Source organism: Doryrhamphus excisus, linkage group LG9, assembly GCF_037039965.1.
Source record: "Doryrhamphus excisus strain RoL-2023G ecotype Guam linkage group LG9, RoL_Dexc_Guam_v1.1, whole genome shotgun sequence".
Classification (NCBI taxonomy): Eukaryota; Metazoa; Chordata; class Actinopteri; order Syngnathiformes; family Syngnathidae; genus Doryrhamphus; species Doryrhamphus excisus.
Genome location: NC_136365.1, coordinates 4,363,656 through 4,391,607, shown reverse-complemented (window position 1 = coordinate 4,391,607; position 27,952 = coordinate 4,363,656). Strand labels below are relative to the sequence as shown.

Genomic DNA, 27,952 nt, shown 5'->3' with positions numbered 1-27,952 from the left:
CCCAGGCCGAGTGCTCATGATTCTCAATCTAACTGTTGAGTGTTTTTGTTGTCACGCACGTTCTCATAGAGGTCAAGAAGGGTTTGTGGCAAAAGATAACTACTTTTCTTATACTGGAATATTAAAATGACTGGTGAGACAATAACAATGCCATTTTATTCCAACTGTTTTGTTTCTATTCACAGGCATCATTCGTTCCCTCCCGACGAATGTGAAGTTGTCGCAGCTGCTGATCGAACATATTGTCGTTCTCATCTGGAGGATTTTACTGAGGTGAGATAATCTATCTATCCACAGAAACGTAGAACAATAGAATTAATCATCTAATTAATCATTATAATTTGTTTGTATCCTTTTATTTATATTCACAACATGGAATAAATTGGTTATTTTAAGTGTTAATTATTGGCGCTAAAAGCTGTTTTGTTCGCAACCGACACATCACTAGTGAGAAGTGACATTGGCGGTTGTTTTTCCAGGTGTGTTCCATCATGTCAGTGTTGAGGAAGGAGATGGAGAAGTACAGGGATGTAGATGAGGACGAGCTGCTCATGAAGCTCTCAGAAGAAGAGCTGCAGAGGTTAGAAGATGAACTGGAGGAGCTGGACCCTGACGTGAGTTTACTTTCTGCCCGTGTGATGCTGGTATCACTGGTGAATTATGGAGTCACGCGGGCCCTGTTAGAGCACGCCGACTTAACATAAGCCACGGCTACAGGAGAGGTCTGTTATTGTGATGGCACAAAGTACTTAAGATGTTGTGTCATGTGGTGTCTTGGGACCATCAGTCATGTTGTTCAGTGGCGTAATGTAAACTAACAAAGCCTATATTGCTTTCCTCCTGATTCATTAAAAAAAATCACAAATGCAATAAAACACATGTATTAACTTGTAGCTTATGGTATCTAATTAGTACTGTATGAAATCTAAAATAAAACTACTTATTCCACAAGTACTATTACTACCCGGAATACTGTACTTTGAATGTTTCAATGTTGCGGAGCCTCCAGTAAACCTGCAACAATTATTGATGGATTGTCCAATTAATTGACAACTATTTTGGTATTTCATCATTCATCATCTGATTTTAGCCTCTCATATCTGAATATTTTTATAGTTTTTCAGCAAAACAAGATCATCAGCATTTTGCCTCTCCACTGTTAACTGTTTGGATGATATCAATTTGGTCCATCTATGGCCTAACTGATTACCAGTACTTGATTAATCGAAATAATTAATCAATTGACCATGAGAATAATCGTTAGTTGCAGCCCAAACAATGTACATGTGTTTCATGATTTATGGTAGTGAGTTGTTCTCAAAGTTGTGTTGACTTTTCTAGTCAATGTTTGTGTGGTAATAGGACTTGGTTATAACAATTCAAAGGCTCATCTTTTAATCATATATTTTATTGACCTGAATATGACAGCCTTAAATATAAGATGACCTGTTTCTGGAAAAATAAAAAGGGCCTAAAAAAGACCAAAGAAATATGTATTTTCTTTTCCCGGATATAAGACAACCCATCCTTTTCAGTCCTGTTTTCTAGGGGAAAAAAACACTCCACTGTATAACTGACTGTACTACAGACGGTACACTATATCCTTCCTGGTAGCTTCCTTATGGTGTGTTTATTTCTGCATGTAACAAGTTCCCCCCCATATGTCATACCGTCAGTGATGCATCATCATGGGTCAGTGGGGTGGCAGCAGCAGCTGTGATCGTCTCCTTAAGCCAAAAGGGGACAAGAGGGATGACTGGAAGGGTATCATTTGTTCTGCTCAGTGTGTGTGTGTGTGTGTGTGTGTGTGACTAATAGACTAATGCCAGTTCTGGTTGCCTCAGATGGACCTGATGACGCAAAGAAGGAGAGTCAGAGTGTGCACCTTGTTTGCGCATGTTTACGAGGGTAACCAATTACAGAACAGTAAAGTGCCTCTCTGGTCTGAAAAACACTGTAACCTTCCCAGCAGGGCTGCTCGTGTCCTTGCCAGGAAGACACTGACAACTCTAGAGAGACACAATTTGTTTGTATTGTTATAGAGTTTATCTTGTTGTTTACTTTTTCAACTAATTTCAGAGAGTGTCTGTGGGATTTTTTTTTATACATAAGAACTTTTGTGAGGTCACTTTTTTTTGTGTTTCTTTGTTCACGGTGTCTGTTTTAGTTGGGGTATGGGGTGAAGGTGGGGGCTGTCAACTTCTTCCACACCACACTCATCACCTACAAGCACACAAGCACCTTGCTTTCTGGGAACAGTTTCACAAAACTGTTCCCGTGAAATTATAAGCATAAAACTGTCCAATATGCCATCAATTAAAATCCAGGGTGCGTTCAAGAGGTTCAAAAGGTGTACCATTCCCTTGGTTAATGAATTAAGATTATTTTTTTTGGTCATAGCGGTCTAGTCAAACAAAGTTGAACCTTATGACATGTATCACATAACAGCTTGCTTTTTTTGGAGCAAGTGGGTGCCACTGGACACTGACTTTCTCCCACTGAGCAGGCCAGTGGCTACGATGTGAATATTTATCAGGTGAGGTACTGGGGCCATGATTAAATGCAAGCAGAGTGGGAAGTTACAGTAGGACTGTAGGGGGAGAGGAAGACCGAGTCTCACTTTGTTAAAAATAACACAGTGAAACAGAACGTTACAGTATCTGCAAATGATGTAAGTGCCAAAAAGCTTTGGCCGTGTCGCTGTGATATACGCCTCAGCTTTACACTAAATACTACTGTGTGTTGTGACGACATCTTTGAACCACCGTTGGAAGAGACTGTTGTACTTTGTTTGTGTTCTTATGCTTGAAGGAAGAGGGAGTGAAGGCAGAATGAAACAGTGTGAGGGAGTTTTGAAAAGAGAAGAAAAGAGAGCCCTCAGAGTGCTGAGAGCATAGATAAGATATGAAGCCATAAGTAGTTCTTCTAAGGGCTTGATTTTGAATGTGCCTTCAGGTTAAAAATAACTCTCTCAGCCGCAAAGCTCTGAAAAATCTCCCAGGCCTGTTCTGTGCACAACTGCACTGTTTATACAATACTGTACATTTACTTTATATTCTATAACATATACACCTCTGCAATCAAAACAATTTAACGCAGTGTCAATCAAAACCAAATCTTTTCAATGCAGGAATTTTGATGCAGGTCTAGATTTTAATACCTTGTGTGAGTGTGCATAAGGAAAAATTTCCAATGAGTAAATGTCATGTCTTGTAATGATGTACATTCCTGTTATTGTCTAGAATGCACTGCTGCCTGCTGGGATGCGTCAAAAGGATCAGACCAAAAAAGCACCCACAGGAACATTTCAAAGAGACAACCTGCTGGCCCATCTGGAGAAACAAGCCAAAGAACATCCAGACAGAGAAGACCTGGTGCCTTTCACGGGAGAGAAGAGAGGTATTACTTGTAACATTGTTGGGTTTCATGTGCAGTCGAGTAGACGACTGATTGTATCTGAATCTCATTTTAAAATCAAATGTCTACCTAACAAAGTTGCCCAAGATTGAAGGTGTTTTATTCCCTTTTTTACGCCACAAGACAATACATCATCAGGCATTTTGTAGCGTGTTACAGTGTGATGGACCCCGGTCTGCTAGCTGAGTGGCTTGTGTGCTAACCACTTCTCCACCGTGCAGCCATTATCATCCTTATTATTATTCCTGCTCCAAATTTGGCCTTAGCAGACATATGCTCTTTACTAAATGTTGTTATTTGTTATGAATCCAGGAACTGCGAATGGTGTTTTTTCTTTAGCTTGCTTTGTTGTCATTTATGCAACTGTCGCGGTTTTGCTTTTTAACTGGCATAAAACATGTCCTACGAAGTGCAAACCAAGGGAGATGATAAGTCTCTTTGCGGCCAAGCGGCTAGTGTTTAGATGCCGGTCCAAATACGACGTGGCAGAGTCAGAACACACAACAGAGCTGAGTATGATGCCAGTCAGGGCCAACACTCACAAAAGTGTCACCAGTGTGAAGTCAGATAAAGGGAAGCTCACTTATGTAACAGATTTCAAAAAGATTCCCATTATAGATTATTGTATCAACACACTTCAGATTATCTATTTTGTCCCTATATGAGGAACAGCAGTGGTTCCCAAACTTTTTACAGTTGCATACCCCTTCAGACATTTGACCTGAACCAATGTGCCCTCTAGTCATGCACACTTAAAAACACCTTTTTATTTTAATTAACCTTAAATGTTGAACATGATTGGTTTATTCATTTTATAGTAATTTCTGTTCAGAAAATTGTATTTTGCATTGTCACATTTTTACAAAGTTTTACATGAGCACTGACAAATAGATAAGTAATCATCCTGTAAATATTTAATTCCACTTTGATGTTAGCATCCTTCTGTATGAATGGCTTCAATTTGTGCATCACTTTTTTTTGTCCACTCGTAATAACTATGGTTTAAGTCTGCTTAAACCACAGTCACAATAAAGTTGTGGGGAATTGCATACTCACAGTGACAGGTTTTCACCGCTGCGCTGTACGGGTATTGGAACACCAACATAAATGAAATCTTCACGATTAAACACTCAATGCACAACTTATTTGTTCATATGATGCACACAGAGCAATGAACAACTCTGATTCCTTTGTGCTCTGCTCTCTGTGCAATCATCATTGAGTGGTAGGCGCTGATTGTTATTAATTATTATTCACGGATCTCCTGTTACAATTGGCCTACCCCACTTTGGTAACCATCAAGTGTACTGTGGCTGAGTGAGTATTTGTGTGTAGTTTTGTTGTCCTACTTGCTTTTTCAGGCCACTCAAAGCAGGTGCAAATCCCCTGGAAATCTGTTTCTGTGTGACGAAGGTTACGATATTGTTATTACAACACTGTATATCTGAGTTTCTGTTCTATGCAGAGGAATATATTATAATAGAGGTGGCAGTTTTTAAGACCCTATGTACAGTATGAGCATCCATTCATGTTGCAGGTAAAGCCTGGGTGCCTAAAAAGATGGTCGACCCCATCATGGAGAATGTGACACTGGAGCCTGAACTCGAAGAAGCCCTTGCCAGTGCTACAGATGCTGAACTTTGTGATATAGCAGGTAACAACATTTACTTTGCTGTATAAAAATGTAATTGAGATGTTCCAAACTTTAAAAAAAATCATGTTATCCGCACAATTTAAATTCTTTGCTTTCACTAATCAATATACAGTACTATAAATACCTTCATGACCTTCCCTACTAGCACATGTTATTCATCTATTCAATCTAACTGCTCTCCTTTCCCCCTCAGTGGTGCCTCCATCTTGCCACCACCCTTTCTCTTCATCACCCCCTTACGTCATTCTCCCCTGCTGGACCACTGTTAGCTGAGCACCATACAGGGTATATGTAGTGTGCATGCATGGGGTTAGCATACAAAGAAAAAACGTCATGTAGAACTGCGCTGCTTCATACTCAAAATTGTTTTGTAGTATCCGCCCCTAGTATTAGTCAATGTAAGAAAACTAAAACAGCTCAGTGTGATGCAGTACAGTTCCACACCATTGTGAAATATGACAGAAATACAACTGCTATTTTTGTCACAACCTTTTGTTAAGACAATGCCTTGTTGCACCTTAGTATCGTCAACCATTAAGCCAGCCTGTGTGACTGGTGTGCTTGAAACCTTGCACGAGTCTTCATCCTTCCATCATCATTTTCTGTTTGCATGATGGTCACTTCAAAGTGACATTCTATATCTTTATTCATCTTGATTTCTTCCTACTCGCTACATGTTCCTTTTTTTTTTCCATTATTTCTGCTATATATTTTTTTCTTTTTCCAGCCATCCTGGGCATGCACACTCTGATGAGTAACCAGCAGTACTATGAAGCTCTGGCAAGCAGCACCATCGTTAACAAGCAAGGCCTTAACAGTATGTAACATTTTCTGAAGGATTCTTACAGCTGTAAAACAACATTTGTTCCAGGTTAAACTTGTTAAAGTACCTTGATTGTTACAGAAAACATACAGTATTCCAGTCCAAAACAAATGCCAACTGCACTTTGAGGTCCATGAAGCAAAATGAGATCAGGATGTTTATTTTAGAGTGACTTTTTATCGGTTCATCAATCTTTTCATTTTCTACTGCTTCTCCTGTTCAGGGTCACATGTTAGCTAGAGCTAGTCCCATTTGACTTTGAACAAGAAGCAGGGTACACCCTGACTTTGGTGTAAAAGCCCCTGCTTTTTTATACCCTTAGGCTAAAACAACGCGGCAACTAATTTATGAACATGTTCTAATCCCATGATATGTCCTATGCTTCAGAAATACTACTAATAATTTAAATACTATCACAGGAGGTCATTACTCAGTATAACATTCTGACTGAGTGTCATACAAAGAACACTAAAGTCATCGCACAGCAACTTAACACTCAAAAAGTAGCTAGGAAATATACAAGACATGTACTAATACGGGTTTAAAATAAGAAAAAAGTTAATTAATTATTTTAAACTTGTATTGGTACTCCTCCCGCGATTTCCAATAGGTTCAGTGAGCTCAGTGTGACTCATGATTGGCTCCTGTCAAATAAAGAGCTGGCTGCTCCTCACTGACTTGTGCACACCTCCACAATGTCGTTTTGTGACGTGGACATGTGTGGCTTATAGTCTCGTGCAGCTGTATATGTGCAAAATCTGTTTTTCTTGCTAAATTTAGTGGGTGCGGCTTCAACCTTGGAACCTGCTCAACCTTGATGCCTGCACAATAGTCAGGTGATTCAACCACGAGACTACATCTCTGACCTATTTCTTTAACCTTTTTTCCGGACAACAGACAATATTTATTGTCTTGTTTTATTTTATATATTTTAGACAGTTATACTGCTATGATTGCACTTTTCACCTCGTTGGACCCAGTAGCTCATTAATCAGCATGACAACTTACTGTGGGAAAATTTATTGTGCCCATGAATAATACAGAACGCTATGTTTTGTTTGACCTATTCATCATGTATGTCTAAGACAGATAATACTTTTGAACATTCACACCAATTGAGTTGAGTTTCAAAAATATTTATTCTGCTAAAGCTGTAAGGGGCAGCTCAGGGGAATAGTGGTTTATGTTTGCCGCACATTGTGTGGTTCAAATCTGTGTGGGGTTTCCATCCGTGGGTATTATCCCGGTACTCTGGTTTCCTCTCACAAAAACACGGTTGTGTGTCCTGGGATTGAGTAGAGACCAGCCTAGGTTGTACTCTGGCTTTTGGACAAAGTCAGCTGGGATAGGCTTCAGCTTAACCATGACCCTAATGACCACATGAAAATGGGTACATTGATTGGTAATATGATTTATTTGCATAGATTCAATGCTGAGAAGGTCATAGAAATTTGCTGAGATGTCACCACTATGCTGCAGATGTTCTCTAGAATGAAGAGCGTTGAAATTAATAGAAAATAGTAGTACCCTGTATTTAAAGTATCTAAATGAAGTGATATATTCATTGTACTTTGGCACTTTGGATAATAGTATTTCTCTGCATTCTTAAGAGAATTCATTCATTCCAATTATTTATATTTCATACGGATTTGGGATGTTGCAGAGTGTGTGCTGATTGTGAGTGTGTGACAGGTGTGATCCAGTCCACCCAGTATAAACCAGTGCCTGATGAGGAACCCAACTCGACTGATGTGGAGGACACTCTCATGAGAATAAAAAGGAACGATCCAGACCTTGTGGAGGTCAACCTCAATAACATCAAGGTACCAAAGTGTTGTTGTTACTGCTGCTGAAGAAACAAACACATGTACAGTCGTACCTCATTTATCACAGTTAAAAGTTAAAGTGTGACAAGTGCAATGACACAAAGTAGGATTTTTCATTTTTAAATTTAATATTTTTGTAGTTAGAGCATATGAAACTTGCTAATGACCTTCTAAATACTGGTGTTACCCATTATAGTAGACATAATAATAAGGCATAATAAGACACAAGACAATAATAAAATAAGACAAAATGTAGATTCACACATATTAGCATTGCAAGTGTTCCTTGTTGTTCCTTTGGGTCTTCCTGCTTTGGCTAATGTAATATTATTGACTGGTATATAATGCTAGAACATATTAACGTGTCTGTAAATGCATTTTTTTGAATGTCTTATATCTGTGCTTTAGTTCATTTAGTTGTTTTAATGTTTGAAAATATTGAAATGAGGCCAAAAGTATGTAAAAAATGCTTAAATATACAAATGTTGGACTAATAATGGACTGTATTCAACCAAGAAACATAAATGATTTGGTTTGGATTATTTAACATTTACTGAGCTATAATGTTCTAATGCTGTTCTACTTTTTTCCCCAGAATATTCCCATCCCAACTTTGAAGGCATACGCTGAAGCTCTGATAAAGAACACGGTGGTGGAGAGGTTCAGTATCGTTGGGACTCGAAGCAACGACCCAGTAGCATTTGTTAGTACATATTTTTTACCCCCTTTTGAAATATGTGAATATTGTCACTCATATTGTTCACATGGGAAGCTAATGTAGCCCTTTGTGAACCCTTTGTGGGCCCCTCACTGTGAAATAATATTGATCTATGCCCATCCATTTGGATCTTCATGAACATTTTAAATAAAAATACCCATGTACAGTTACTATACATTACTATCTTGTGGGTTTTTACAGATATTTTGCTCAATGCTCACATCTAGTGTGGCATTATGCATTTTGATAGTTTGACCTCCTAATTTATTTGTTTATTTTCCTCACTTTGGTGCCAAAAAAAGAACAAATTATTCATGTGCTGTGTGTGCTGCAGTCACTGGCTGAGATGCTCAAGATCAATACAACACTGAAGAGCCTGAATGTTGAGTCCAACTTCATAACAGGGACTGGAATCCTGGCTCTTATTGAATCGCTACAGTTCAACACAACGCTACTGGAGCTCAAGATTGACAATCAGGTACCAGAGAATCCACACATAAACATGTCTCTGTTGATAATGCTTACACAGGAACCCACTCAAGTCACTAAGTCATCTTATGTCAAGTAACTATGAGCTATGCAATCATGAGCTATGTGAAAAACTCTCTGCGAGCTAGTGATGTTACTATCTGTGTCGAGGCTTCGAGGTGTGTGTGGTTCGATGGTAAGAAATGATGTTCGAACCTTCCTGAAGCACCTTATCATGTGATTGATTTAGGAAGTGGTTTGCTGGTTTGGCGTGTGAACCACGTAGCATTTGAAATATAAGGCACAGGTTTGGTTGGTCTTTGGTGAGTTATTAGCGAGTTTTTAAAAGATGGAACCAGCGACAAAAATATTGTGGTTTTAAATCTCTTCATTTAGTTACAAATAACAAAAGTGCATTCCTATTTCTAATACTGTGTTTCACTGTGGTGCGTTCACTTGTTTTGTAGGGGTAAACTAGATTGTAGTATGTTTCACTGACATCTTGATGGCGCCATATAGTAAATGATTTTTTATGAGCTGTCAGTACATGTGTCAACGCAGTTGCCTGAAAGTATCGATGCTTCATCTCATCATCATTAGGACAAGCTCAACCACACATTGGAATATTGCAGAAGATCATTCCTCAATATAGCAGTCTGACTCATGGGGTCATCTTAGATAGACAGCTAAAATCATCACACAGCAACTTAACACTGAAAAGGTACCCAAGAAAGTACCAATAGAAGTTCAAAATTAAAAAAAACAGCAACTATTTTAGCTCCTTCCCATAATGCATTATTCCCAGTAGAGCAGTTCATTGGCGAATGGCTGCCAGGCCACCAGAGGGCGCTCATGAGCTCAAGTGACATGATTCTCGGAGTATGTTTGAATGGTGGCGCCCTCTGGACAGCTGGAGGAACGCGCTGCATACAGTCCCTTAATTGATTTGGGATGACAGAGCTACCATTACAGTCACTTCAACCAATTATTTGGAAAGTATGGTTAGTAAGTCTGGTTATGACTTCTTTGACTTCTCTCTCCAGAGTCAGCCATTAGGCAACAAGGTGGAGATGGAGATAGCCAGCATGTTGGAGAAAAATACAACACTGCTGAAGTTCGGCTACCATTTCACCCAGCAGGGCCCGCGCCTCAGAGGTTCCAATGCCATGATGAACAACAATGACCTAGGTGGGCACACACACACACACACACACACACACTGTATATAATATCAACTATATTAGTTTGTGATGTCAGCTATGGGAGTTTCATGTATTTGCTTCACAATGTATGGAAACAGGAGGAGTTCACAACATTCAAAGAGAGACTTTGCCGGGGAATTGTAATTATGTAATGTTTATTTTGGTGGGAGTAATATATAATTGTTTGATTTAGTGAGATGTGTTGATAATATTTTGCCATGTTTTGTGGCTAAATGGGATTATATAGTAACATATTGAAAATTAGTATTAGTATGATGTGGGCATTATTATATTTCTAAAGCATTAATTTTTTCATACAGCTTTTGTTTAGCATGTAGCCACAGACGATACGTTGCTGACACACCACCGGTTCACAATAATCCACACTTTTTTTCAAATAATTTTAGGTCAGTAATCTTGGAATGACCTCACTGGTTACTTAACCACACTGCAGAATTGTGCAATGGGCAGTTTTAACACGCTCCAATGCTGCCACTTCATCTCTCTATTACAGATTTGACTTTGATCACACGCTAAGAAAAGAATAAGGGTGATGTCATCAGCTTCTCACAGTGCAGTCTGAAAGCTGAGACAAACTAAAACCTTTCTAAATGATGACATCAGCACTAAAAAAAAAAAGATCTGTGTGCTTGGTAGACGACTTACCTCAGTGGCCGTATGCACATCATTAAATGTTGCATGACCTGGAGTTGTATGTTTTAAGGGAAGAATTGTACTTTTTTGTGTATGTTTATATTTGCAATTATATTGTCTTTAGTTTTAGCCTGGGCATAATTCACAGTGGGCTGCGCTCATCAGCACTAATTTACATTTGTGAGTCCTTGGGGGCCCCCAAGCAGTTGCCTGCCTCGCCGAGTGGCAGGCAACAACCCAGAGTACTTGAGAGCTTGCATGGGCTGTAAATGCCAACTTCCCCATTAGGTAGCATGCTTGGGTTGTGCGCTCATCAAGGTGCGTAACAGAAATCCATCAGAAAATATAGAAGATGCCTAGTGGGGTACATGATGTGCCTTTACAGCAGTGCATTTTTTAAAGTTCCTTCAGATTTAATTAACTGTCCACAAAGGGAAATGGTGCAGTCATTCATACCACTATTTTATTGCCTGGAAACAGGGTTTTCGGGAGGGCATATTTCTTTTACATAACTGGCTGCTCCTCTTCTGTTTTGAAGCCCGAGTTGTTAGGTCAGAGTCTGATGGCTCCTTCACCCTGACTTTGTCCGTCCCTGAGCTGGAACGGGCCTTTGGAAAAAAGTTCAAGTCAAAGACTAAGTAAATACAGTACTATGTGGCCATTCAGTTCTCTTCTGTCATTTCACTTTTGTTCCACACCACTGAAATGCCGCCATTTCCTTTCAAAGCCTCTGTTCCTTCTCCTGAGCTCATTCAGGCTTCCTGCTATACTGTCCTTCTGCTCCCAACTTACACCAAAAAATCATTTTGCACAAGTTTTTCAAGTTGTTCAACCAGGACCTCAAACTAAAGTAGACCCAAAACCAAGAAAGGTAGATATACTGAGTCTGACCCAAACATGTGTTATAATAAACAAAACACACTATGCTTGAATGAGTTGTAGAGAAAACAAACCACTTTGAACATATTCCTTCCATCAAAGCTCCTTTAAAAAACAAAAAACAATCAATGGTAGAGAACATAGCAGTTTGATGTTCAAAAACAAATATCAGATTCCCCCATCATGGTTAGCAAGACTATACTGTGCATTGACAAACTAAGTGGGGATCATTTTAACATTTGCTCATATTTGGAACAGTATAACTAACATTATGAACCACTCTGAACATATTCCTTCCATCAAAGCTTCATTTAGAAGCAAAGAACAATCATCAATGACAGAGAACATATGATAGAATCATTATTCTCTGTCAGGTTCATGTTCAGGAAGGAATATCACATCTCATCATCATGGTTAGCGAGACCATACACTTTAGAAACACATTTCTCAAGTCAATAACTATAGAAATGATCCCTGAAAGTATAGTCTTAATTTCATAACAAATGATGACAGGAATTATTCTATGAGACTGCTATTTTCACTCAGGGCATGTACGTATTACTACTTTTATTTTTGCGGTCATGAATTTCTCTAATAATTTCCAATCTAAATGATTCCCATTAGTCATATGTGCTCAAAGCCTAAAGACAGAGACATGATGCATATGTAGTATACACACAACATCCTTCATAGTTTTGAATGCATCTGGCCTACAGAGAATGTGAAAGAAAGGAAGAAGGAACTAGAGACACGTGGGATGAAGATACATATGCTATATAGTGTTGGAATTGTACTGCAGTGTGTGTTCAGGTCAGAATGAAGTTATAAAAGAGGGTCAGGCTCTCTGACTGTGAGGACGCTCCACTGTGCTATGACGACAAACAGATCAGACATGAGGCATAGTTGATCTAGTGTACATGGGTTGATTACGCTAAAAATGTTAACATAATTTTTTAAATAATTTAGTTACCACCATAAAGACATTATTTTGACAACCGTTTTCAAAATATGTATTAGCTCAGCTACAACAGAAAGAAACAGAGAAAAGACAAAAAACAACATTTGTCTCCACATGTGTTTTAAACAGCTCTTTTCTCCAACGTTATGAACCACTCTGAACATATTCCTTCCATCAAAGCTTCATGAAGAAGCAAAGAACAATCATCAATGACAGAGAATATGATAGAACCATTATTCTCTGTCAGGTTCATGTTCAGGAAAGAATATCACATCTCATCATCATGGTTAGCGAGACCATACACTTTAGAAACACATTTCTCAAGTCAATAACTATAGAAATGATCCCTGAAAGTATAGTCTTAATTTCATAACAAATGATGACAGGAAGTCTTCTTCAAGACTATTATTTTCACTTAGGGGGATGTATGTATTATTTATCTTTTGTCATGAATTTCTCTTATAATCTCGAATGAAAATGTTGCTCATTAGCCACGTATACATGGACTCAAATATTCTGCTTGCATTCGGTTTATTTGCTCAAACGTAAAGAATTGAACCTTTGCATACACCTCATTCTGAAAGAAAAGTGCCAGTCTGAATGAACATAAAATCGGTTTCACGGGAGTGGAATATTCCACAGTTTTATGAATATCAACCTAAGTACATCCTCTGAGTGAAAATAGTAGTCTCATAGAATAATTCCTGTCATCATTTGTTATGAAATTAAGACTATACTTTCAGGGATCATTTCTATAGTTATTGACTTGAGAAATGTGTTTCTAAAGTGTATGGTCTCGCTAACCATGATGATGAGATGTGATATTCCTTCCTGAACATGAACCTGACAGAGAATAATGGTTCTATCATATGTTCTCTGTCATTGATGATTGTTCTTTGCTTCTTCATGAAGCTTTGATGGAAGGAATATGTTCAGAGTGGTTCGAAACATATGTGTGGACAAATGTTGCTGTTTTTTCTCTGTTTTGTTCTATTGTTGTTTCCTTATTGCAGTTGGTCTAATACATGTTTTTTAAATGGCTGTCAAAATAATAACGAATTTATTTAATTAATTATGTTAACTTTTTTTGCATAATCAACACATGTACGCAAGATCAACTATGGCTCATGTCTGATCTGTTTGTCGTCATAGCACAGTGGAGCGTCCTCACAGTCAGAGAGCCTGACACTCTTTTATAACTTCATTCTCACTCACTTCCTAACTCTTAAGCAGTTTAATGAGATTCAAGTCCCGCTACACTGAAGCACATGAATTTTTTTGCGGCAGCTCGGCTGTCCGCAATGACGCAGGAGGGGACATCCTGGAGGATTCATAGGCTGACATAAAACAGTAAGCAATTAGTGAGTGCTGATCAACTTATTAATACTTGATTTTCCACAGACAGTTCTATATTCACAACAAATAATACCACTCTGAACATATTCCTTCCATCAAAGCTTCATGAAGAAGCAAAGAACCATCATCAATGACAGAGAACATATGATAGAATCATTATTCTCTGTCAGGTTCATGTTCAGGAAGGAATATCACATCTCATCATCATGGTTAGCGAGACCATACACTTTAGAAACACATTTCTCAAGTCAATAACTATAGAAATGATCCCTGAAAGTATAGTCTTAATTTCATAACAAATGATGACAGGAATTATTCTATGAGACTACTATTTTCACTCAAAGGACGTACTTAGGTTGATATTCATAAAACTGTGGAATATTCCACCCCTGTGAAACCGATTTTATGTTCATTCAGACTGGCACTTTTCTTTCAGAATGAGGTGTATACAAAGGTTCAATTCTTTACGTTTGAGCAAATAAACCGAATGCAAGCAGAATATTTGGGTCCATGTATATATGTGGCTAATGAGCAACATTTTCATTCGAGATTATAAGAGAAATTCATGACAAAAGATAAATAATACATACATCCCCCTAAGTGAAAATAATAGTCTTGTAGAAGACTTCCTGTCATCATTTGTTATGAAATTAAGACTATACTTTCAGGGATCATTTCTATAGTTATTGACTTGAGAAATGTGTTTCTAAAGTGTATGGTCTCGCTAACCATGATGATGAGATGTGATATTCCTTCCTGAACATGAACCTGACAGAGAATAATGGTTCTATCATATGTTCTCTGTCATTGATGATAGTTCTTTGCTTCTTCATGAAGCTTTGATGGAAGGAATATGTTCAGAGTGGTTCATAATGCTGGAGGAAAGAGCTGTTTGAGACATATGTGTAGACAACTGTTTTTCTAAGCGTTGTTCTACTGTTGATCCCTCAATATAGTAGTTTTGGAAGTTTCCTTTGTCAAAATCCATCAGTTTGAACTGACAAAGAAAAAAGAATCCTCATGTTCTTTAGCTTGGCTGGATGATCTTTGTTTTTTAATAATGCTTTGATGAAAGAGTATATTTAGAGTGGTGGATCATTCTGAAAAGCTAACTGTTTCAAGTGTGAACATATGTAAAGATAATTATTGCTGGTGTTGTTTTCTAACTGTGTTCTATTCTCGTGTTGGTGGCTTGTAGTAATTTCCATAAAAACTATGAAGGAATCATTTGGCCAATGAGTATTGTTAGGTTATACATCCACTGATATTTTCTCCTTTGTATTAAACTGGACATTCACTGGGTAAATGAAGTTTATTTCAAGTCAATTTTCAGTCTCAGATGTATTTAGTCTCCCACCTGCACAAAGGTAATGATCAGTATGTGCAAATTATTTTCATGGATGTTGTTGTGTGTATACTACATATGCATCTGTGTCTTTTTTGAGCACATATGATTAATGAGAAACATTTTAATTGGAAATTATTAGAGAAATTCATAACAAAATGCCCTGAGTGAAAATAGTAGTCCCATAGAATAATTCCTGTCATCATTTGTTATGAAATTAAGACTATACTTTCAGGGCTCATTTCTATAGTTATTGACTTGAGAAATGTGTTTCTAAAGTGTATGGTCTCGCTAACCATGATGATGAGATGTGATATTCCTTCCTGAACATGAACCTGACAGAGAATAATGGTTCTATCATATGTTCTCTGTCATTGATGATTGTTCTTTGCTTCTTAATGAAGCTTTGATGGAAGGAATATGTTCAGAGTGGTATTATTTGTTGTGAATATAGAACTGTCTGTGGAAAATCAAGTATTAATAAGTTGATCAGCACTCACTAATTGCTTACTGTTTTATGTCAGCCTATGAATCCTCCAGGATGTCCCCTCCTGCGTCATTGCGGGCAGCCGAGCTGCCGCAAAAGAATTCATGTGTTTCATTTTAGCGGCACTTGAATTTCATTAAACTCCTTAAGAGTTAGGAAGTGAGTGATAAGAATATCCATTTTCATGTTTTTCTTTATCTTTCTGTTGATTTACACACACAATATTAAGACGTTTTTGTGATGTTCGTGTTCTTGGACTGAGAATGTGAAAGAAAGGAACTAGAGACTTATGGGATGAAGATACATATGCTATATAGTGTTGGAATTGTACTGCAGTGTGTGAACAGGTCAGAATGAAGTTATAAAAGAGGGTCAGGCTCTCTGACTGTGAGGACGCTCCACCTTACTCCATGTGCTATGACGACAAACAGATTGGACCCAAGGCATGCTTGCTCTAGTATTCATGCGTTAATTATGCTAAAAATGTTAACATGATTAATTAAGTAAATTAGCCACCACTGTTGAGACAGTATTTTGACAGCCATTTTAAAAACATGTATTAGACCAACTACAATAAGGAAACAACAATAGAACAAAATAGAGAGGAAAAAACAGCAACATTGGTCTGCACATACATTTTAAACAGCTTCTTTCTCCAACATTATGAACCACTCTGAACATATTCCTTCCATCAAAGCTTCATGAAGAAGCAAAGAACAATCATCAATGACAGAGAACATATGATAGAACCATTATTCTCTGTCAGGTTCATGTTCAGGAAGGAATATCACATCTCATCATCATGGTTAGCGAGACCATACACTTTAGAAACACATTTCTCAAGTCAATAACTATAGAAATGATCCCTGAAAGTATAGTCTTAATTTCATAACAAATGATGACAGGAATTATTCCATGAGACTACTATTTTCACTCAGAGGATGTACTTAGGTTGATATTCATAAAACTGTGGAATATTCCACCCCTGTGAAACCGATTTTATGTTCACTCAGACTGGCACTTTTCTTTCGGAATGAGGTGTATACAAAGGTTCACTTCTTTACGTTTGAGCAAATAAACCGAATGCAAGCAGAATATTTGGGTCCATGTATATATGTGGCTAATGAGCAACATTTTCATTCGAGATTATAAGAGAAATTCATGACATAAGATAAATAATACATACATCCCCCTAAGTGAAAATAATAGTCTTGTAGAAGACTTCCTGTCATCATTTGTTATGGAATTAAGACTATACTTTCAGGGATCATTTCTATAGTTATTGACTTGAGAAATGTGTTTCTAAAGTGTATGGTCTCGCTAACCATGATGATGAGATGTGATATTCCTTCCTGAACATGAACCTGACAGAGAATAATGGTTCTATCATATGTTCTCTGTCATTGATGATTGTTCTTTGCTTCTTCATGAAGCTTTGATGGAAGGAATGTGTTCAGAGTGGTTCATAATACTGGAGGAAAGAGCTGTTTGAAACATATGTGTAGACAACTGTTTCCTTTTAACTTCTGTTTGATTGTTGATGATTTAATATAGTTTTAGAAATTTCCTTTTTCAGAATCTATTAAGTGCAATTGAAGAAGCTGCCAAAAAAAAGAATGCTCATGTTCTTTAGTGTTGCTGGCTTTTTGTTAATGAAGTTTTGATGAAGGAATATGTTTAGAGTGGTGGATGATTGTGAAAAGCAAACCTTTTCACATGTGAACATATGTAAAGATAATTATTACTGTTCACTGGCTGTATTTTATTCCTTGTTTTGTTGTGATTTTCCTAAAAACGATGAAGGAATCATTTGGCCAATGAGTATTGTTAGGTTATACATCCAGTGATATTTTCTCCTTTGTATTAAACTGGACATTCACTGGGTAAAATAAGTTTATTTGAAGTCAATGTTCAGTCTCAGATGTATTTAGTACAAAGGTAATGATCAGTATGTGCAAATTATTTTTATGGACGTTGTGTGTATACTACATATGCATCTGTGTCTATGTTAGGTTTTGAGCACATATGACTGATGATAAATATTATAATTCAATTTTATGAGAGAAATTAATGACCGCAAAAACAAAAAGCAGTAATACGTACATGCCCTGAGTGAAAATAGTAGTCTCATAGAATAATTCCTGCCATCATTTGTTATGAAATTAAGACTATACTTTCAGGGATCATTTCTATAGTTATTGACTTGAGAAATGTGTTTCTAAAGTGTATGGTCTCGCTAACCATGATGATGAGATGTGATATTCCTTCCTGAACATGAACCTGACAGAGAATAATGGTTCTATCATATGTTCTCTGTCATTGATGATTGTTCTTTGCTTCTTAATGAAGCTTTGATGGAAGGAATATGTTCAGAGTGGTTGGCAATGCTGGAGCTCTTTGGAACACATGTGTAGACAACTGTTGCTTTTAACTCTTGTTTGACTGTTGATGACTTAACATAGTTTTAGAAATGTCCTTTTCAGAAGTGCAATTAAAGAAGCTGACAAAAAAGGAATGCTCATGTTCTTTAGTGTTGCTGGCTTTTTGTTAATGAAGCTTTGATGAAGGAATATGTTTAGAGTGGTGGATAATTGTGAAAAGCAAACCTTTTCACATGTGAACATATGTAAAGATCATTTATTACTGTTCTCTGACTGTATTCTATTACTTGTTTTGTAGTAATTTCCATAAAAACTATGAAGGAATCATTTGGCCAATGAGTATTGTTAGGTTATACATCCACTGATATTTTCTCCTTTGTATTAAACTGGACATTCACTGGGTAAATGAAGTTTATTTCAAGTCAATTTTCAGTCTCAGATGTATTTAGTCTCCCACCTGCACAAAGGTAATGATCAGTATGTGCAAATTATTTTTATGGATGTTGTTGTGTGTATACTACATATGCATCTGTGTCTTTTTTGAGCACATGTGATTAATGAGAAACATTTTAATTGGAAATTATTAGAGAAATTCATGACAAAATGCCCTGAGTGAAAATAGTAGTCTCATAGAATAATTCCTGTCATCATTTGTTATGAAATTAAGACTATACTTTCAGGGATCATTTCTATAGTTATTGACTTGAGAAATGTGTTTCTAAAGTGTATGGTCTCGCTAACCATGATGATGAGATGTGATATTCCTTCCTGAACATGAACCTGACAGAGAATAATGGTTCTATCATATGTTCTCTGTCATTGATGATTGTTCTTTGCTTCTTAATGAAGCTTTGATGGAAGGAATATGTTCAGAGTGGTTCATAATGCTGGAGGAAAGAGCTGTTTGAGAAAAATGTGTAGACAACTGTTTTTCTAAGCGTTGTTCTGCTGTTGATCTCTTAATATAGTTTCAGATGTTTCCTTTGTCAAAAACTATCAAATTGAACTGACAAAGAAAAAATAATTCTCATGTTCTTTAGCTTGGCTGGGTGATCTTTGTTTTTTAATAATGCTTTGATGAAAGAGTATATTTAGAGTGGTGGATCATTCTGAAATCTAACTGTTTCACGCATGAACATATGTAAAGATAATTATTGCAGGTGTTGTTTTCTAACTGTGGTCTATTCTAGTGTTGGTGGCTTGTAGTAATTTCCATAAAAACTATGAAGGAATCATTTGGCCAATGAGTATTGTTAGGTTATACATCCACTGATATTTTCTCCTTTGTATTAAAATGTCATTTTTCAGTCTCAGATGTATTTATAGTCTCCCAACTGCACAAAGGTGATGATCAGTATGTAAAATGTATTTTTATGGATGTTGTTGTGTGTATACTACATATGCATCTGTGTCTCTGTCTTTATTTTTTGAGCACATATGACTAACGATGACCTCAAAAATAAAGTAGTAATACGTACATGCCCTGAGTGAAAATAGTAGTCTCATAGAATAATTCCTGTCATCATTTGTTATGAAATTAAGACTATACTTTCAGGGATCATTTCTATAGTTATTGACTTGAGAAATGTGTTTCTAAAGTGTATGGTCTCGCTAACCATGATGATGAGATGTGATATTCCTTCCTGAACATGAACCTGACAGAGAATAATGGTTCTATCATATGTTCTCTGTCATTGATGATTGTTCTTTGCTTCTTCATGAAGCTTTGATGGAAGGAATATGTTCAGAGTGGTTCATAATGTTGGAGAAAGGAGCTGCGTAGACAACTATTGCTGTTTTTTTCCCTCTGTTTTGTTCTGTTGTTGTTTCCTTATTGTAGTTGGTCTAATACATGTTTTTAAAATGGCTGTCAAAATACTGCCTCGATGGTGGTGGCTAATTTACTTAATTAATTATGTTAACATTTTTAGCATTATTAACGCAAGTGCAATAGAGCAAGCATGCCTCAGGTCCAATCAGTTTGTTGTCATAGCACAGTGGAGCGTCCTCAAAGTCAGAGAGCCTGACCGTCTTTTATAACTTCATTCTGACCTGAACACACACTGCAGTACAATTCCAACACTATATAGCATATGTATCTTCATCCCATAAGTCTCTAGTTCCTTCTTCCTTTCTTTCACATTCTCAGTCCAAGAACACGAACATCACAAAAACGTCTTAATATTGCATGTGTAAATCAACAGAAAGATAAAGAAAAACATGAAAATGGATATTCTTATCACTCACTTCCTAACTCTTAAGCAGTTTAATGAGATTCAAGTCCCGCTACACTGAAGCACATGAATTCTTTTGCGGCAGCTCGGCTGCCCGCAATGATGCAGGAGGGGACATCCTGGAGGATTCATAGGCTGACATAAAACAGTAAGCAATTAGTGAGTGCTGATCAACTTATTAATACTTGATTTTCCACAGACAGTTCTATATTCACAACAAATAATACCACTCTGAACATATTCCTTCCATCAAAGCTTCATGAAGAAGCAAAGAACAATCATCAATGACATAGAACATATGATAGAATCATTATTCTCTGTCAGGTTCATGTTCAGGAAGGAATATCACATCTCATCATCATGGTTAGCGAGACCATACACTTTAGAAACACATTTCTCAAGTCAATAACTATAGAAATGATCCCTGAAAGTATAGTCTTAATTTCATAACAAATGATGACAGGAATTATTCTATGAGACGACTATTTTCACTCAGGGCATTTTGTCATGAATTTCTCTAATAATTTCCAATTAAAATGTTTCTCATTAATCATATGTGCTCAAAAAAGATACAGATGCATATGTAGTATACACACAACAACATCCATAAAAATTATTTGCACACACTGATCATTACCTTTGTGCAGGTGGGAGATTAAATACATCCGAGACTGAAAATTGACTTGAAATAAACTTCATTTACCCAGTGAATGTCCAGTTTAATACAAAGGAGAAAATATCAGTGGATGTATAACCTAACAATACTCATTGGCCAAATGATTCCTTCATCGTTTTTATGGAAATTACTACAAGCCACCAACACGAGAATAGAACACAGTTAGAAAACAACACCAGCAATAATTATCTTTACATATGTTCACATGTGAAACAGTTTGCTTTTCAGAATGATCCACCACTCTAAATATACTCTTTCATCAAAGCATTATTAAAAAACAAAGATCATCCAGCCAAGCTAAAGAACATGAGGACTATTTTTTCTTTGTCAGTTCAATTTGATAGATTTTGACAAAGGAAGCTTCCAAAACTATATTAAGGGATCAATAGTTTAACAAAGCTTAGAAAAACAGTTGTCTCCACATATGTCTCAAACAGCTCTTTCCTCCAGCATTATGAACCACTCTGAACATATTCCTTCCATCAAAGCTTCATTAAGAAGCAAAGAACAATCATCAATGACAGAGAACATATGATAGAACCATTATTCTCTGTCAGGTTCATGTTCAGGAAGGAATATCACATCTCATCATCATGGTTAGCGAGACCATACACTTTAGAAACACATTTCTCAAGTCAATAACTATAGAAATGATCCCTGAAAGTATAGTCTTAATTTCATAACAAATGATGACAGGAAGTCTTCTACAAGACTATTATTTTCACTTAGGGGGATGTATGTATTATTTATCTTTTGTCATGAATTTCTCTTATAATCTCGAATGAAAATGTTGCTCATTAGCCACGTATACATGGACCCAAATATTCTTCTTGCATTCGGTTTATTTGCTCAAACGTAAAGAATTGAACCTTTGTATACACCTCATTCCGAAAGAAAAGTGCCAGTCTGAGTGAACATAAAATCGGTTTCACAGGGGTGGAATATTCCACAGTTTTATGAATATCAACCTAAGTACATCCTCTGAGTGAAAATAGTAGTCTCATAGAATAATTCCTGTCATCATTTGTTATGAAATTAAGACTATACTTTCAGGGATCATTTCTATAGTTATTGACTTGAGAAATGTGTTTCTAAAGTGTATGGTCTCGCTAACCATGATGATGAGATGTGATATTCCTTCCTGAACATGAACCTGACAGAGAATAATGGTTCTATCATATGTTCTCTGTCATTGATGATTGTTCTTTGCTTCTTAATGAAGCTTTGATGGAAGGAATATGTTCAGAGTGGTTCATAATGTTGGAGAAAGAAGCTGTTTAAAACGTATGTGCAGACATATGTTGCTGTTTTTTCTCCTCTGTTTTGTTCTGTTGTTGTTTCCTTATTGTAGTTGGTCTAATACATGTTTTTAAAATGGCTGTCAAAATACTGCCTCAACAGTGGTGGCTAATTTACTTAATTAATCATGTTAACATTTTTAGCATAATTAACGCATGTATACTAGAGCAAGCATGCCTTGGGTCCAATCTGTTTGTCGTCATAGCACATGGAGTAAGGTGGAGCGTCTTCAAAGTCAGAGAGTCTGACCCTCTTTTATAACTTCATTCTGACCTGAACACACACTGTAGTACAATTCCAACACTATATAGCATATGTATCTTCATCCCATAAGTCTCTAGTTCCTTTCTTTCACATTCTCAGTCCAAGAACACGAACATCACAAAAACGTCTTAATATTGTGTGTGTAAATCAACAGAAAGATAAAGAAAAACATGAAAATGGATATTCTTATCACTCACTTCCTAACTCTTAAGCAGTTTAATGAAATTCAAGTGCGGCTAAAATGAAACACATGAATTCTTTTGCGGCAACTCGGCTGCCCGCAATGACGCAAGAGGGGACATCCTGGAGGATTCATAGGCTGACATAAAACAGTAAGCAATTAGTGAGTGCTGATCAACTTATTAATACTTGATTTTCCACAGACAGTTCTATATTCACAACAAATAATACCACTCTGAACATATTCCTTCCATCAAAGCTTCATGAAGAAGCAAAGAACAATCATCAATGACAGAGAACATATGATAGAATCATTATTCTCTGTCAGGTTCATGTTCAGGAAGGAATATCACATCTCATCATCATGGTTAGCGAGACCATACACTTTAGAAACACATTTCTCAAGTCAATAACTATAGAAATGATCCCTGAAAGTATAGTCTTAATTTCATAACAAATGATGACAGGAATTATTCTATGAGACTACTATTTTCACTCAGGACATTTTGTCATGAATTTCTCTAATAATTTCCAATTAAAATGTTTCTCATTAATCACATGTGCTCAAAAAAGACACAGATGCATATGTAGTATACACACAACATCCATAAAAATAATTTGCACATACTGATCATTACCTTTGTGCAGGTGGGAGACTAAATACATCTGAGACTGAAAATTGACTTGAAATAAACTTCATTTACCCAGTGAATGTCCAGTTTAATACAAAGGAGAAAATATCAGTGGATGTACAGTGAAGAAAATAAGTATTTGAACACCCTGCTATTTTGCTATTTCTCCCACTTAGAAATCATGGAGGGGTCTGAAATTTTCATCGTAGGTGCATGTCCACTGTGAGAGAGATAAACTAAAAAGAAAAATCCAGAAATCACAATGCATGATTTTTTAACAATTTATTTGTGTGATACAGCTGCAAATAAGTATTTGAACACCTGTGTATCATCTAGAATTCTGACCCTGAAAGACCTGTTAGTCTGCCCATTAGAAGTCCACCTGCACTCCATGTATCATCCTGAATCAGATGCACCTGTTTGAGGTCGTTAGCTGCATAAAGACACCTGTCCACCCCATACAATCAGTAAGACTTTAACTTGTAACATGGCGAAGACCAAAGAGCTGTCCAAAGACACCAGAGACAAAATTGTACACCTCCACAAGGCTGGAAAGGGCTACGGAGCAATTACCAAGCAGCTTGGTGAAAAAAGGTCCACTGTTGGAGCTATCATTAGAAAATGGAAGAAGCTAAACATGACGGTCAATCTCAATCGGAGTGGAGCCCCATGCAAGATATCACCTCGTGGGGTCTCAATGATTCTAAGAAAGGTGAGGAATCAGCCCAGAACTACACGACAGGACTTGGTCAATGACCTGAAAAGAGCTGGGACCACCGTTTCCAAGGTTACTGTAGGTAATACACTAAGACGTCATGATGTGAAATCATGCATGGCACGAAAGGTTCCCCTGCTTAAACCAGCACATGTCAAGGCCCGTCTTAAGTTTGCATATGACCATTTGGATGATACAGAGGAGTCATGGGAGAAAGTTTTATGGTCAGATGAGACCAAAATAGAACTTTTTGGTCATAATTCCAATAAGCGTGTTTGGAGGAAGAAGAATGAAGAGTACAATCCGAAGAACACCATCCCTACTGTGAAGCATGGGGGTGGTAGCATCATGCTTTGGGGGTGTTTTTCTGCACATGGGACAGGACGAGTGCACTGCATTAAAGAGAGGATGACTGGGGCCGTGTATTGTGAGATTTTGGGGAACAACCTCCTTCCCTCTGTCAGAGCATTGAAGATGGGTCGTGGCTGGGTCTTCCAACACGACAACGACCCGAAGCACACAGCCAGGAAAACCAAGGAGTGGCTCCGTAAGAAGCATATCAAGGTTCTAGCATGGCCCAGCCAGTCTCCAGACCTGAACCCAATCGAAAATCTTTGGAGGGAGCTCAAACTCCGTGTTTCTCAGCGACAGCCCAGAAACCTGACTGATCTAGAGAAGATCTGTGTGGAGGAGTGGGCCAAGATCCCTCCTGCAGTGTGTGCAAACCTGGTGAAAAACTACAGGAAACGTTTGACCTCTGTAATAGCAAACAAAGGCTACTGTACCAAATATTAACATTCATTTTCTCAGGTGTTCAAATACTTATTTGCAGCTGTATCACACAAATAAATTGTTAAAAAATCATGCATTGTGATTTCTGGATTTTTCTTTTTAGTTTATCTCTCTCACAGTGGACATGCACCTACGATGAAAATTTCAGACCCCTCCATGATTTCTAAGTGGGAGAAATAGCAAAATAGCAGGGTGTTCAAATACTTATTTTCTTCACTGTATAACCTAACAATACTCATTGGCCAAATGATTCCTTCATCGTTTTTATGGAAATTACTACAAAACAAGGAATAAAATACAGCCAGAGAACAGTAATAATTATCTTTACATATGTTCACATGTGAAAAGGTTTGCTTTTCACAATTGTCCACCACTCTAAACATATTCCTTCATCAAAGCTTCATTAACAAAAAGCCAGCAACACTACATGAGCATTCCTTTTTTGTCAGCTTCTTTAATTGCACTTCTGAAAAGGACATTTCTAAAACTATATTAAGTCATCGACAGTCAAACAAGAGTTAAAAGCAACAGTTGTCTACACATTTGTTCCAAAGAGCTCCAGCATTGCCAACCACTCTGAACATATTCATTCCATCAAAGCTTCAGTAAGAAGCAAAGAACAATCATCAATGACAGAGAACATATGATAGAACCATTATTCTCTGTCAGGTTCATGTTCAGGAAGGAATATCACATCTCATCATCATGGTTAACGAGACCATACACTTTAGAAACACATTTCTCAAGTCAATAACTATAGAAATGATCCCTGAAAGTATAGTCTTAATTTCATAACAAATGATGACAGGAAGTCTTCTACAAGACTATTATTTTCACTCAGGGGATATACTTGTTAATTACGCATTGTGACAATCAGCAATAATCATGTTTACATGAGTTTTTCCTCTTTTCGAATGGAATCTTTCCTAATGACTTTTCCAAAAACAATGATATACATGGAAAGGAATATTCCAATCTCTGGTGTACATGCATTGCTATAAGAAGGTGGCGGTAATGCACACAGAAAGCTGCTTGCCAACCGCCAATAAACAACAGAAGAAGAAGAAGAAGAAGACACACACACACACAACCTGACAACTTTCCATTTGTGTGGATACATTATACCTCAATCGGTTTGGGGAAAGGAATATTCCACTTCTGTGTAACCAATTATATGTTCATGTGGACTGGCACTTTTCTTTCGGAATGAGGTGTATGCAAAGGTTAAATTCTTCACCTTTGAGCAAATAAACCAAATGCAAGCAGAATATTTGGGTCCATGTATACGTGGCTAGTGGCTAGTCTCTAATAATCTCAAAATAAATTGATTTTCCACTGAATTTCCAGTTTAACACAAAAACTCTAACCATGTTAGAAAACAAGAAACACAATATTCAAGAAATTTGAAACAAAATGGTACTTTACAAAACAAAGTATCAGATTTAGAACCAAACAGTACTTCATGATTAAATTAAAACATTTCTATGGCAACTACCAAGCACCGACATATGATTGTATAATAATAATAATAATAATAAAATAATTTCACTCAGAGGATGTACTTTTTCTCACTTCTACCCAAGTTCATGGGTGGTAAATAAACTAAAAGTATTTTACATTAATTAAATATTCTACACCAGTTTTTACTTTTCCACTGCTTTAATTCTGCTTTCACTTTTTGCAGCCATGTTGAATGTTGAATGTCTTGCTTTGTTTCCCCCAGTTGAAGATGAAGAGATGCTAATACAGGGTTCTTATTGAGGTTTTGGAGGGTTTTTTTTTGTGGCCAAGTAACATAATTTGAAAAATGAAAGTACTGTATGAAATTGACCTTGTGATATTTGTATGAACCCTGTAGTAGTAACAGTCACATTCATTCAGGTGTTCTACTATCTTTTCCTTGTCTTCTGTCTCTGATCTTTCTCTATCCTTTGTTTCCTTTCATTTGCTTATCGTCCTCTCATAAGCCGTCTCTTCTTCCACAGTGAGAAAGAGAAGGCTTGAAGGAGGACCCATCCTCCCCAAGTGTCGGACAAATGTGTAGAAACCACTCACCCATCCTCCTTCACTCTCCCTTTTTGCCTTCCATCTTCCACCACCTTTAAAAAAAACACACACACACCTCTTCCCCTGTGACCTCCATCTGACCTCAAACGGTCCGACAGCCTCTCCAGACAACCTTGAATGTAATCTCTGGTTATGCAAGTGCAATTCAGGGTTCAAAGAAGACTCTTTTTGAATATTTGAAAAGGTAAATAATAGTGGATGGTGTGGTGACCAGAAGTCCACCCAGCATCGGATGCATGCAAAAAGAGATGCTTCCTTATTGAATGTTTGTGCTGGGATGCAAACTAGCCGTACAGTGCTGCCATCTAGTGTCACTACACCGCAACTGTAATGCCTTAACTCCTTGGACTGTGACTGATTGATGGTGGCTTCACGTTTGCAACAGTTATGTTTGGCAATCTTTGTTTCTACTGTGTTGAATTCATTTGAATTATTCTTATTAATATTATTGTTTTACTGTCAATGACTGGTTTTGGTGTTGTTCCTACTTCCATTGTCAAATTAGCTGAAACTTAACAAAACTCCTGGGTTGCACGGCGGTCGAGTGGTTAGCGTGCAGACGTCACAGCTAGGAGACCAGGGTTCAATTCCACTCTCGGCCATCTCTGTGTGGAGTTTGCATGTTCTCCTTGTGCATGCGTGGGTTTTCTCCGGGTACTCCGGTTTCCTCCCACATTCCAAAAACATGCTAGGTTAATTGGTGACTCCAAATTGTCCATAGGTATGAATGTGAGTGTGAATGGTTGTTTGTCTATATGTGCCCTGTGATTGGCTGGCGACCAGCCCAAAGACAGCTGGGATAGGCTCCAGCACCCCCCGCGACCCACGTGAGGAAAAGCGGTAGAAAATGAATGAATGAATGAAAACAAAACTCCTTTCAGACTACAAGATATTTAATTTATTTGGCTTGCAGATCATTTTATAT

General features: G+C 37.3%; 1 protein-coding gene and 16 non-coding genes across 18 annotated transcripts; 9 read left to right on the top strand and 8 right to left on the bottom strand.

Annotated features, from left to right (window-relative positions):
* The first annotated feature begins 189 nt into the window (after positions 1 to 189).
* On the top strand, positions 190 to 27,590 carry tmod1 (tropomodulin 1). 2 transcript variants are annotated; one of them, XM_058065551.2, is made up of 11 exons: positions 190 to 273; positions 480 to 614; positions 3,243 to 3,399; positions 4,955 to 5,071; positions 5,799 to 5,888; positions 7,587 to 7,717; positions 8,316 to 8,423; positions 8,773 to 8,916; positions 9,950 to 10,094; positions 11,301 to 11,400; positions 26,946 to 27,590. In XM_058065551.2, exons 2-11 carry the CDS (start codon positions 492 to 494, stop codon positions 26,962 to 26,964), a joined length of 1,134 nt encoding a protein of 377 aa, XP_057921534.1. In that variant the 5' UTR covers positions 190 to 273; positions 480 to 491; the 3' UTR covers positions 26,965 to 27,590. The 2 variants fall into 2 exon arrangements, with proteins under 2 accessions (XP_057921534.1, XP_057921535.1); XM_058065552.2 differs by lacking the exon at positions 11,301 to 11,400.
* LOC131101678 (small nucleolar RNA U3) lies at positions 11,917 to 12,131 on the bottom strand. Its single transcript, XR_009119265.2, has one exon. It is a non-coding gene; the product is annotated as a small nucleolar RNA U3 (small nucleolar RNA).
* LOC144900605 (small nucleolar RNA U3) lies at positions 12,750 to 12,962 on the bottom strand. The gene has a single exon (XR_013628792.1). It is a non-coding gene; the product is annotated as a small nucleolar RNA U3 (small nucleolar RNA).
* LOC144900601 (small nucleolar RNA U3) lies at positions 13,327 to 13,541 on the top strand. The gene has a single exon (XR_013628788.1). It is a non-coding gene; the product is annotated as a small nucleolar RNA U3 (small nucleolar RNA).
* LOC131101638 (small nucleolar RNA U3) lies at positions 14,027 to 14,241 on the bottom strand. Its single transcript, XR_009119253.2, has one exon. It is a non-coding gene; the product is annotated as a small nucleolar RNA U3 (small nucleolar RNA).
* Positions 14,608 to 14,822, top strand: LOC144900604 (small nucleolar RNA U3). Its single transcript, XR_013628791.1, has one exon. It is a non-coding gene; the product is annotated as a small nucleolar RNA U3 (small nucleolar RNA).
* LOC144900599 (small nucleolar RNA U3) lies at positions 15,520 to 15,734 on the top strand. The gene has a single exon (XR_013628786.1). It is a non-coding gene; the product is annotated as a small nucleolar RNA U3 (small nucleolar RNA).
* On the bottom strand, positions 16,455 to 16,669 carry LOC144900600 (small nucleolar RNA U3). Its single transcript, XR_013628787.1, has one exon. It is a non-coding gene; the product is annotated as a small nucleolar RNA U3 (small nucleolar RNA).
* LOC131101614 (small nucleolar RNA U3) lies at positions 17,036 to 17,250 on the top strand. The gene has a single exon (XR_009119248.2). It is a non-coding gene; the product is annotated as a small nucleolar RNA U3 (small nucleolar RNA).
* Positions 17,952 to 18,166, top strand: LOC131101645 (small nucleolar RNA U3). The gene has a single exon (XR_009119256.2). It is a non-coding gene; the product is annotated as a small nucleolar RNA U3 (small nucleolar RNA).
* Positions 18,833 to 19,047, top strand: LOC131101684 (small nucleolar RNA U3). The gene has a single exon (XR_009119268.2). It is a non-coding gene; the product is annotated as a small nucleolar RNA U3 (small nucleolar RNA).
* LOC131101699 (small nucleolar RNA U3) lies at positions 19,708 to 19,922 on the top strand. Its single transcript, XR_009119278.2, has one exon. It is a non-coding gene; the product is annotated as a small nucleolar RNA U3 (small nucleolar RNA).
* On the bottom strand, positions 20,628 to 20,842 carry LOC131101630 (small nucleolar RNA U3). The gene has a single exon (XR_009119251.2). It is a non-coding gene; the product is annotated as a small nucleolar RNA U3 (small nucleolar RNA).
* On the bottom strand, positions 21,537 to 21,751 carry LOC144900602 (small nucleolar RNA U3). The gene has a single exon (XR_013628789.1). It is a non-coding gene; the product is annotated as a small nucleolar RNA U3 (small nucleolar RNA).
* On the top strand, positions 22,116 to 22,330 carry LOC131101692 (small nucleolar RNA U3). Its single transcript, XR_009119273.2, has one exon. It is a non-coding gene; the product is annotated as a small nucleolar RNA U3 (small nucleolar RNA).
* LOC131101663 (small nucleolar RNA U3) lies at positions 23,051 to 23,265 on the bottom strand. The gene has a single exon (XR_009119261.2). It is a non-coding gene; the product is annotated as a small nucleolar RNA U3 (small nucleolar RNA).
* Positions 25,531 to 25,745, bottom strand: LOC131101625 (small nucleolar RNA U3). Its single transcript, XR_009119250.2, has one exon. It is a non-coding gene; the product is annotated as a small nucleolar RNA U3 (small nucleolar RNA).
* Positions 27,591 to 27,952: the final 362 nt, after the last annotated feature.

Excerpts from the sequence above, each read along its gene's own strand:
- tmod1 (XM_058065551.2), top strand. The coding sequence starts at position 492 with ATGTCAGTGTTGAGGAAGGAGATGGAGAAGTACAGGGATGTAGATGAG. Across the intron at positions 7,718-8,315 it reads TCAACCTCAATAACATCAAG|AATATTCCCATCCCAACTTT; the intron begins GTACCAAAGTGT and ends TTTTTTCCCCAG. Across the intron at positions 10,095-11,300 it reads GATGAACAACAATGACCTAG|CCCGAGTTGTTAGGTCAGAG; the intron begins GTGGGCACACAC and ends TCTGTTTTGAAG.